Consider the following 12161-nt stretch of genomic DNA (forward strand, 5'->3'; position numbering starts at 1 on the left):
ATTCCAATCTGTGTTAAAGCAATAGCCCAAGACATCGTTGACGTTACATCCCCCCCCCCCCCCCCCCCCCATAATTGACTGAATTTAAAATGCTTATTTAAATAACAGACAGAGATAAGTTTGCTGTGTAATAACAGTTACTCTCCAGAACAGTAGTATTTCTCTTTTAATACTTAATCGAGGCTGCCTCGGCCACGCTCAGCTGGGAGGCAGGTCGTCTGTCAGACGTGGGCATGTGACAAGCATGACATATGAAGGCCCCGGGGCGCAGTGCTGGGGAACGTGGGGAGGTGGGAACCTCACCGAGCAGTTCTGCAGGTTGAGTGTGACCAGCTCAGGGCAGTACTTGCCTATTTGCTTCAGCGATACATCATTCACCTTTGGAATACACACGACAAAAGCAAACATTGACAGATGGTGACAAAGTAGCTTAATGAGCTCACTGCAGCATACTTTATGGTACAGACCTGCGCATTGTAATTAGCCTTTGTGAACAATGTACCTCAAAATTACAATTTACAATTTGGATTTATATAGTGCCTGAACATGTCCACATTTCAATGTGCTGCAGGAAAACAGTGAGCATATATATTTTACACAGCGGGGCAATCCCTTAATGGAAAAAAAGGAGGGTCTTGAGCCTTGATTTAAACAGAGGCGGGAAGTCAACAGCACCTATTGCTGGTGGAAGGGGCAACCTCTCACCGACCGAAGACCCAATGGCAGCTCACAAAAAGCCTTTGATGCAGCAGCAGTGTGTGTGGAGGAGAGTGAGATGGGATGAGAGAGTGAAACAGTGGAGAGTCCATGGATGATTTTGAAGATGATGTGATCTTGAAACTGATCAGGGATTGGATTTGGAGACAGTGGAGGGATTCAAGTTTTGTAGATATGATCTCATTCAGGGGCAGGGGTGAGAAATCTGGCAGCGGAATTTTGGATCATGTTGAGTTTGGAAACGAGGTATCTTGGTGGAACCGTAGAGGAAAGAGTTACAATGGTTGAGTCGGGATGTAATGAAGATATGGTGGAGTCAAGAAATGGCAGATGTTGCAAAGATGGAAGGATAAAGTTCTGCAGAGTTGCGATATGTGGAAAGAGAATGAGAGCTCAGGATCAATAACAACTCCATGTTTCACACACTCTCTGTCACTGTAATATCCGTTCAGAAGATGCACGTTAAAAGAAGTGTTTATTGAGAGCAGACTTGTTTTCTGATAAAAGTCAGAAATTATGATTGACGATAAATCTGGTGAGAAATTTTCAAAGAAAAGATATATGAAGAATAGCATGGAACCAAGAATAGCATGGAACATTGTGGGAGATTTCCACATATGGAATTATACATTGAAATGTTCAATAGGTAAGAGTGGAACCAGCGCAGTGTGCTGCGTACGCCTACATAGTTATGAAAACACTCAAGGAGGATGGAGTGGTTTATATTGTCATGGAAACTAGGACAGTGATCAGCAGTTTGCAGAAGGGGTCATTCACTGCATATAACAGAGCAGTTTCAGTCAAATGGCCTGAGAATAAACCATATTAATGGGTCATGAAGACCATGAAACCAATGCTGTTTCTTATATGTTGCACAACATATAAGATAATACTTCGACAATATCCAAAGCATTTTTCAAAAGCAAGGGTGCAGACTTCAATGTTTAACTCAAGTAAGCAAATAATTGAACTGCTGCAGCAGAAAATTGGCTCACCATGTAGCAGCCTTTGAGCAGAAGCACTTTCATAGAGTGACATTCCCTGGCCAGAGCAGTAATACCATCCTCTGTCACTTGGTCACACCACGACACGTTCAAATGCTCCAGCCCTTTGCACCCATCACTGACACAAATATGTATACAAGTGTAACATTTTTTTTATGGTATTGAATGCTTTACTACAAATAATTAATCTAAAATAAATTTTAACATTGTCTGAGATATTACTTTATAGGATGATTAGGTATTGCTGCTAAATAACACAAATATCCCAAGTATAATTGAGACTCAACATACATTATCCAGTAACACTAACACCCACCACATTCAGTCCACTAAAACCTACAAATAGACATGAATATTTGAATGCCCTTTTCTCATACCAATGGACTGCATTGGAAGCCTGTGGGCAATCCCCCATGTGTAATGGCCCAAAGGCAACGCGATGGAAGATCATGGCAACTCAAAGCCACCGCAGGTCCTCCCACGGAGACTGCGCCTGAAGTCTGCAGCTATGCATGTTGGCCATTGCCTGAGAGCCTTGAGTGAGTGGTTAGTGATGGCCGTGCAGGAAGTGAGGTCCAGCTGCTTCAGCTTGGAGCAGAACTTGCCAAGGCTGGCGCACGTGCTGCACACGCAGTCAGTCAGAGTACTCAACAGGCAAGAAATGCAACTTTTCATCCCCCCCCCCACCCCAAAATAAGTAGAGCAAATGTACAGCTCACAAAATAAACGCTGACAGATTAACAAGTTTCCCCATCATGGGACCTCCTTTGCCAGGACCAAAATATGAGAATAGGTTTTCCCCCTTTTTTCTGGCAACAAACAGCTGTGTTAAGATATTAGAACACTAAACTTAAACCTTTTACAAGGAATCATGTCTGCATTAACCACAATACTTGTGGCCAGAATGCAAACAAAAAACACACTCTGAAAATAAATGCATTGTCTTTGAAACGTATTGGTCCACACCAGAGACAGCTTTCTTTTGAGCCTAGTCTCACAACGGTGTTAGACCAGAGGACGCCAAAAGGTGTGAAACTAGGCTCAAAAGAAAGTTGTCTCTGGTGTGGACCAATCAGTTTCCAAGACAATTCATATATTATCAGAGTGTGTTTTTTGTTTGCATTCTGGCCACAAGTATTGTGGTTAATGCAGACATGACTCGTTGTAAAAGGTTTCAGTTTGGTGTTTCTAATATCTTAACACCTGTTTTTGTTGCCATAAAAAAGGGGAAAACCTATTCTCAAGTTTCCCCATTTTAGAATTTGCATGTTAATCCATGCATATGCAATATCTCTCACAAGAACTAAGAATATATGAAAAATCGACATTTTTACAAATGTTTTCATTGTAATAGAATAAATAATGTACAGCTATTTGTCAATCCAGTTATAGATGTAGTTCTCTCCCCCACATCATGTCACTGACAGGGCTTGTTTAATCATACTTCATCATGCTGGTCAGTGCAGGGGGGCACCAAGAACTGGTTCAGTTATCATTCACCACTGATGTTAGCCTTGGCCAGGAATCAAATTCACACCGCCGAGTTCATTGCAGCGCGCGAACCACTCCCATCAGTTATCATTTTATCAGTAATATTTCATTTTTAGAGTTTTTTACCACAACGGAATGGGTTACTCTCATATCTCAGAATCTTGACATGAACTTATAGCTATTGATAAACTCTGATAATGTTCTCCTAACCTGTCTACCTTCTCTTCTCACACAAGTATGTAACATTGAATACTCTTACGTGACAAATATTGTTACGAATACCTAACCTTAAAAATGTTAACCTCATTGCATACATATTTGACGCAAGTTATTTGGACAATTATACAGATATTATATTGACACATTTTAAATGTCTGAGCACCTATCTGTTACATGATGCTTGGCTGAAATTGCTCATGCTACATTGTGTACATTGTATTGTGACTAAGTTAAAGAGCAGTTGAGAAATGCAACTGTGTATTTTCGCTTCTTAGCATATGTTGAATCATTACCAATATGGAAGGTGATTACTATAGCCTGGTGATAGGTAATGGGAATACGTGCTTTTTTCGGGAAGACCAGTCAACTTACTTGTCTGTAATTTTTGTGCAGCCGTTAAGACTGAGTGTTTCTATATTTCTGCAGTTCTGAGAAAATGTCCTGCAAAAGAGCACGCCAAGAAGTTAACAAATAAACAAAGAACACTTTAGACACATCACTCTGTGCAACCAAAGCGGCAGTGGCATCAAGCATCACATTTATGAAATGCAGGCAAGCAGCAGTTTAAGTATGTATGAGAGAATTACCACGGTACAACATTTAAAATGCAGACATAAATCTGCATTTTACCCTTTTGCAAAATATTACCGTAAAGCCAAAGTTAATAACTTTAAAATTAGTTAATAAATCATTGATGGTTCTAGAAATATGGCACACCGTACGGAATTCACACGCCATCAATCCAAGATGTAGCGGCAGACATTTTAGGTCAAGAAAATATAATCCCCACATCATTAATGCAGAATGGAATGAAGCTATATGATGGATGTGACAAAGTTTAACACTTTCAATATTGAATTAGCCTAGGTATCGAATGAAATTAACAGCATCAATCACGATCTCAACCTCAAAATGCATACAGTGTTTGGGAAGATGGGGAGAGGCAGTAGAAAAACACCCCAGTCAGCAGGATGAACTTTCATGGTTATAATAAGCACATGAAGCACAATGCAATAACATATAGGAACACCGCTGTTTTAAACCAACCAAACAAATGCTCGTATAATGATTCGCGGAGGATTTAGCATACCCTGCCAAGTATCACTGCTCTCAAATTGAATGCAACCTTGAAATGCTCAGTGACACAAATGTTATTTGTTTAAAAGTACTGAACACGTTGATGTCCAACAGAAATTCAATCTGATTTTTGTACATAAGCTTACCATGCCTGTTAGGGAGAGACGGCACAGTGTGGCAAATGCACATAATGGCTAAAACAAAAAAAATGGTGTCCCAAACAAGCATTGCCAAGCAAAATGGTGAAGATTTACATGGCTGGCTGCCCTGCCACACAACTGCAGGACGTGCCCATTCCAAACCATATACACTACAGTTCCACGGCAACGTCAACTCTTAACATCAGCAAGCCCACTCTTAACCTGGCACAATCACTTGGTGTGCTCCTAACATACCAGTGTCATCCAGTTAAACATCCTGCACATTTTTTCTGCTCAGAATTCTAAGACCCGATGGGGCCAAACTCAGTGCCGTACTGTAAATCACTGCTTCGGCTGAACAGAGGAGCTCTCAAGAGGTTTGCGCTGGTTCAGTCCTTAGAGAGTGATATTGTGCTTGATGGAAGAATTGAACTTAAGCTCCATCTTCAAGGGCATGCACAGACACAGTCTACAAGCTCTGGAGGAGATACAAATATAAGATTGAGATTGACTGATCCCAGTAAGAGCTGTACAACACTTCACTCCGAAGGACAATTGTTGACAAGGGTGTGCATAGCTATGCCACAATTGAAGGATTTATTTGTGTAAACATTTAGTAAATTTGCTCTCAAACTATGATCAAACAGGTGATCTTGTTTCTTTGATGTTTGCAGTTATTCCATCTGGTCTGGGAGTTTTTTATGTATTCATATGAAGGATAGTGGTTATATTCATATTCTTTGGGTCTTTCAGTAAAGTCACATAGATAGGTTCAAAGAAAATAACAAAAAAATAAAAAAAAACTACGACGCTTCGATCGCAACACAAGCGTTCGTCATCAGGAAGAAGGGGTTAGCTTCTAAAGGTCAACTGTTTATAAAGGTTTGAAATGGGCGTAGCCCAAATGTCAGCAGCTAATGTTAATGTAAGTGGTGGGCAGCAACCGTGACGGTGGTGGGTTTTCCCACCAATCAAAGGGCTGCCCAGTAAAAATGATCATGATAATGTAAGAACGTTGAGCAGCCTCCACAGCGGGCGCCCGAGGTGGCTAAGTTAATGTGAGAGATCAGCATGTTAATGGCAGATCGCAAAGCAAAAACCTCGAGCTCGGTGAGCGAGGTGGTTGTGTTAGGGTGGTTATTTTGTCAGATGTGGAACATTCTCCTTGTCTGATTTTTTGGGATTCTTTAGGAAATATGATTTTTTGCTATATTTGCATATATTTGCTTTCACATGTTATAGATTCACCTTGCTCTGTGAGAGCTACTGTTTAAAATTGACCCATCTCCAACTTTTCTCTGCTGTCACACACCCATCTTCATTTGTGTTCTTTTCTCCAAATTCTTTCCTCATTCTTGGCAAATTATTTTACAGTTCTGCATATTCTAGATTGTTTGACATTTTCATCCCTAATCATCCTGATTCTTACCTTCAACATGCTTTATATGGTTCCAGATAACTGGATGAGGCTATTTGAGGGCAAAGGTTAACTAATTGGCTTCATTCTGCAAGTGGTGCGGTGCTGCAAGTGAATGATGCACGGTCGTAGAGGATGCTTACCGAAGAGCACTGTCCCCAACGCCTAAGCACCCTCGTAAGCTCAGCTGCCTGAGAAAACCGCCGCACCTCTTGGAAATGTTCTCGACCACGCGACCCTGTCACATGTACAATAAAGACAAAGATCGCCCCATATGACTATTGGGGCAAGTGCTGTTAGCCAGCACCTAAGAAGGTGGGCATGGTACACAAGGGGGTGTGTGGCCAACACTACACACACACACAAAACACACATGGCACAGACGAAAACCAGGGTGTATGCCGCTCACAAACTTAACAGCCTCTCCTCCAGGGAAAAATCCTCATCACTGTCTGCAAGCATCACCTCGCAAAAAAATAACACACAATACAAACATTTTCTTTTTCGTTTTCATTTTGACAATTGCAGAATTATCAGGTTGGTCAGCAACCATGCCCCAGCTTGATAATGGCTTGGCAAATGCTTGCTTTTGCAATGCCTGCAAGCTCTATCTGCTCATTTAAACTTGAAGAGTATAGGAGTGCACAAGAAGAAGAAATAAACATGTTTTTTTTGTAAGACAGCATGAGTAACATGGTTTATCAACCACATCAAAGCATACAGCAGGATACCACATTGCCTATATACAGTTGATATACATGTAAATATGCATTACAAATAACCACTACAAGCACCACATTGGATTAACCAGCTGTACAGGATATACCGGACCATTATCAAGAGCGTAATCACACCTACAGGAACAAACTATTAACCCAATTTTCTGAACTCCTCAGTTCCCCTGGAAGCTGTACTGCTGGGGGTAGTCAGTCCTCCACCTCAACCCTTCACATGCCCAACTCCCCCAATAAGCCGTGCATGCAAAAAGCAGGAGCAGCCAACAGCATTTAAGCACCCTACTTTAATTACAAACAAGATGCACAAATCACATAGGAATCAACAAAGCAAAGCAACTTGTACAACAAAGAATGTTGGAATATACATTCAGATTTCCACCTGTGAACCCCTTATCCGTGCCTACCTTATTAAAGACCTTATTGGTCACCTCGTGCCCTTATAAATCTCATCGTTCATCCTACAAAGTCCCATCAAAAGGGAGAAACACAAACAAATAGACAAAAAAAATGTACCCGTATTGAAACGGCTGTCCGCTGTATGGACCTGAAAACTCAAATTCCCTGTACAAGAAAATGGGTAAACCTTATGGGTTGACAGGTATGTTACTGATCTCGAGGAAACAGAGGCTATTACAAATGTATTAAACCATGCGGCATAAAGTTGTGAAAAAATTAAGCATTCAAGTTATTTCATTTTTTATATGGATGCTGTACGGTTTTACAGCAAATATCACATGGTGAGGAAACCGTTTCCAAAGCTGCCACAAAATTTGTATCAGACAGCACTGCTGCTCACAGCCAACGCAGTTCTTATGGAAAAAACATATCTATTTAACACATTTAGCACACTGAAATGTTAACAAATTAAATTTTGATTATATGTAACCATCTCCCTAGTTTAATAGAGTTCAAAGAATTACTTATATATCTTCTCAGTTTGGTATACCTCAGCAATTTATATTAGATGCTTTTTAGCCAAGTCATGGAGAAAACGTAAGTATAACTATACATTTGTGAACGTGCACCATTAAACTGTTAACACTTTTTAGGCATGTTATTGTGACAAGATCTTTCTGATAATCTAACATGATGTCTTCTGCATCTACATATTTAAAGATTCGTTGTATAATATTGATATCACAATCCACTCAAATATTAAACAATTCTAAGTGTAAAATGCTTTACATTTGTGGATTACATACATTACATACAGTGCCTACAAAAGTTAAAAGGTGTCGGAAAATTGTCGACCTCCCCCCCCTACAAAAATATTTTTACCCCCCCCCTACAAAAATATTTTTACCCCCCCCTCGGCATATATACCTACACACCCTACATGCAACAGAGTGAGTAGTGTCTAGTGACTGTATAGTATCTGGCTCTACAGTAGTATCTACTGACTGTATAGTTATATCTGTTGACCCAACAGTAGTTTTTTGCGCATTACGACTGCTGGTATTGTGGTCTATGCAAACATGACTCCTTGTAAAAAAGGTGTCAATTTTGTTGCCAGATAAAAGGGTAAAAAACCAATTATCATATTTTTCTACTGGCAAATGAGGTTCCAATGGTGTAAATGCTTACCCCGAGCTCTCATACTCTGATGGTGCATTGTCTTTGAGTTGTGCGCCTTTTGGCGTCATCTGGTCCAACACCATGTGAGACTAGGCTCTAAGGAAAGCTCTCTCGGGTGTGGACCAATCAACTTCAAGGACAGTGCATACATTATCAGAGTTATGTTTGTTTGCATTACGACTGCAGGTATTGTGGTCTATGCAAACATGACTCCTTGTAAAAAAAGGTGTAAGTTTTGTTGCCAAATAAAAGGGTAAAAAACCAATTATCAGTACCTACTGACTCTATATAGTCGTATCTACCGACTCTGCAGCAGTATATACTGACTATAGTGGTATCTACTGACTGTACTATTATATACTGACTCTATAGTAGTATCGACCGACTCTACGGTACTATCTACCGACTCTATATTAGTATCTACTGACTCTATAGTAGTATCTACTGACTCTATAGTAGTATCTACTGACTGTATAGGAGTGTGAACTGGCTGTAGTAGTAGCTATACTAACTCTATAGCAGTGTAGTGGCGGTAGTAGTAGCTATACTAACTGTATAATAGTGTAATGAGCGACTTCCGCGATAGGTCGTGTAGAGGGTACTTCTTCTTTATTACTCACACTGGGCACAACACAGGCTAATATTTGTTAATTCTCACACCGAGTACAACACTAGATATTAACGTCTCTACTGGCTACACACAGCCCATCACTCGGCGTGGTCCCATCGCCCTCACTCGGCTACGCCGCTGCCTGGCGGCGTGATGATGACGGCGATGGAAACCCCGCACGAGATCTTCCACGTGGCCGGACGACAGAGAGAGATATCGGCGAGCAGCGACGCAGCCAGGACCCCACACGAGCCCAGAGCCCCGCATCTACTCCCCCTTATATCCCCCCAGGCGTGGCTCGGCCCCGCCTCCGGCCACGCCCTCTCGTGGAACCTTCGAGCAGGTTCCCGGAGTTTCTCGGCTAACCTCACCTTTTACCTTAACTGCAGATACACCTCCTACTCTGATTGGTTGTTACTTAACCGTGCCCGTATCCGTGATTCCCCTTCCATGCCAGCAGCTATCAAACTGTAATTACATCAGTACTAAATTCTTGAATAAAAACTTGCGTGACTGCAGGAAATCATATTATTTGGTTATTTCGGTAAAGTCACGTAGATCGAAAAATAATAGGAATAAAGTGAATAAAAAAAAAGCAAAATTTCATAAAAAACACAAAAAAACACTGTAGGCTGGTTATTAAGTTTGGTGAGTGTACTGGCAGTCTATAATGTAGACTGTAGCAACGGATATTAAGCTGGATGAGTGTACTGGCAGTCTATAATGTAGACTGTAGCCTGGTTCTTAACCTCGGTGAGTGTACTGGCAGTCTATAATGTAGACTGTAGCCTGGTTCTTAACCTCGGTGAATGTACTGGCAGTCTATAATGTAGACTGTAGCCTGGTTCTTAACCTCGGTGAGTGTACTGGCAGTCTATCACTGACAATGATGAAATTACTTGTAATGTTAAGTTTGATAACTCTTACTTCAATGTCCCTTTGGAAGTTGAAGAGATCGATCTTCTGCCAGTTGCTTCCATCAAGGGCCAGCACATTCCATGCCTATAGGGTTCAGTGCAGAGATGTGGTCACATTAATTGACAATGAACAAAACAAATACAGCCATAACTGGCACTGTACATGAGTATGGTACTATTCTACTCAAGTCAAAACTCAACAGGGAGCTTCAAATTACATTTTATTGTGACTTGGCAATCACAGCATGTACATTTTAAGTGCCAAGGCAAATACATCTGTATTCAGTGACAAAACACACTAACAGAGAAAAAATTACAGCAAAAAAATTTCACGTGGATTTTTAGAAAATGTTTCTTTGTTAAATCGTGCTAAAATGGCCAATTAGGAGTCATATTCTGGGTTATTTCGGTAAAGTCACGTAGAAGGGAGCAATCATCATCAGGTGTGAAATCCACAGAAAGACAATTTTCTTTCTGTGGATTTCACACCTGATGATGATTGCTTGTGTTGCAGTCGAAACGTCGTGAGAATTTTTATTGTTTAATATTAATATTATTTTATTATTTCCCTTCTACGTGACTTTACCGAAAGAACCAAGAATATGAATCCCTGCAGTCACGAAAGCTTTAAATCAAAATTTAAATTAGGAGTCAGTTAAGTATTTACACCGACCGAAATGAAACAACATGACAACTCAATAAGGGCTTAAAAGAAATGCAATAATGTTTAAAATAAATTCTCCCTTGAGGTTCACTGTTCGGCAGTTCAGCTTTATTTAGATCGCGTGCACAAATAAAAAAACGATGCCTTGGCTCCTAACGATCTGCCCTCGGCCATTCCTCACATGGCATGTGAGCAGAACAAGTCACACTTTGATATTCCAGTATCAGGTAATGGCTAATAAAGTACACTGTATGAATTAAATCATTATTATGCAGCAATTAATGCTAGGATGTGATCAATTACAGCCATCATGTTGACAAATGATGAATATGTAAGAGTGTTAAAGTTGCAGACTGGGAACTTACTCTGGACACCTGCGCACAGCGGCACAAGGTAACAACATCCAGGAAGGAGAATATCCTTGGGAAATAAAAACAGATGCATGCGAAAGGTTAGGGAACATTCTGCACAAAGCAACAGCACAGTAAAGTTACACTCTAGTTTGTAGTCCGGAGGCTCCCACGTGGCTCATTTACGGCACTACAGAGAACATAGGGAATCTGTTATTCATAACATACAACCACCAGGTAGGAAATATTTTCCTGTGCTTTTTTTCATTACTTTTCTAAAACTAAAATATCTCAATTAAAATCACCAATAAGCCCAATGTTCAAGGTGATGCCTATCAGAGTGCACAACTCTATAGTGGGAATTTAAGTCCTCTCACTTACCAGAACAATTTAAGTGCTAAAAATGTAAGAAAGTTAGAAGGTGGGAGTTACCAGAACCACAAATAAACTTGCATTAAGTGTTCATCTCAGTACACTTGACTGGTTATCAAATCGTTCATTCTGTCAAGATTGAGCTATTGTTCCAGTTGAATATTCTGCTCAGAGCACACATTTATTAATTTCGAAATATATTACAACAGAGGCATCTAGCTGTGACAATATTTGCAAGAATCCGACAACTAAAATCCTGCTACTATCCGGTTATATTAAAACACAACAAAATATGGTGCCATGGTCTAAATGTGCACGTTAAATGATACATGTATAAACAACAGCTTCCTCTGAAGGTGCTGTATATATCTTTAAGGAAGTTGTACCATTTCAGTGGCTCAATCCAACATAAATAGAAATATTACAAAAGGACATTGTTCTGGGCTAAATACTCTTATATAAGCGCACACCTTTGTGATGAACGCTGCACTTTCCGTCGTTTTCATGCAGGCAGCGCTGCAAACCTACGCGTTCCCTGCATGAACGACGGAGGTGCAGGGACAGACGTTCGATTACGTTGGAATAGATCTGCAGACGGCGGTCTTCTCGCACGGCCAGCTCTATGTCGCCTTATCTCGATCCCGTAATCCCAAACAGGTGAAAGTCCGCATCGAACCGAACCCCCAGCAAGGCCATCTACTTAACGACGAGAGAAAATTCACACGAAATATCGTTTTCAATGAAGTCTTCCAAATGTAAAATTATATAAGCTTTTAATGAAGAAATAAAAGTATCTAATTCAAAACATAATACAATTCAAAGAGGTTTCATTTTTTTACTTCAAAACGGAGCATCGGGTGCTTGCGTAAAT

At 40.5% G+C, this 12161-nt stretch overlaps 1 protein-coding gene across 2 annotated transcripts in view; it reads right to left on the reverse strand.

The window, feature by feature from the left end:
• Positions 1 to 12161, reverse strand: part of LOC133345063 (F-box/LRR-repeat protein 20-like) — a 32713-nt gene that overhangs the window by 10843 nt on the left and 9709 nt on the right. For both annotated transcript variants that reach the window (XM_061555471.1, XM_061555472.1), the window contains exons 4-10: positions 10934 to 10988; positions 9915 to 9989; positions 6209 to 6303; positions 3804 to 3872; positions 2248 to 2343; positions 1713 to 1839; positions 304 to 378 (exon numbers count right to left, since the gene is read on the reverse strand). In XM_061555471.1, the coding sequence (XP_061411455.1) occupies positions 304 to 378; positions 1713 to 1839; positions 2248 to 2343; positions 3804 to 3872; positions 6209 to 6303; positions 9915 to 9989; positions 10934 to 10988 (592 nt within the window). The remainder of the gene's footprint in view (positions 1 to 303; positions 379 to 1712; positions 1840 to 2247; positions 2344 to 3803; positions 3873 to 6208; positions 6304 to 9914; positions 9990 to 10933; positions 10989 to 12161) is intronic.

This window comes from Lethenteron reissneri, chromosome 21 (genome assembly GCF_015708825.2).
Source record: "Lethenteron reissneri isolate LAM-NWPU_2019-01 chromosome 21, ASM1570882v1, whole genome shotgun sequence".
Lineage (NCBI taxonomy): Eukaryota > Metazoa > Chordata > Hyperoartia > Petromyzontiformes > Petromyzontidae > Lethenteron > Lethenteron reissneri.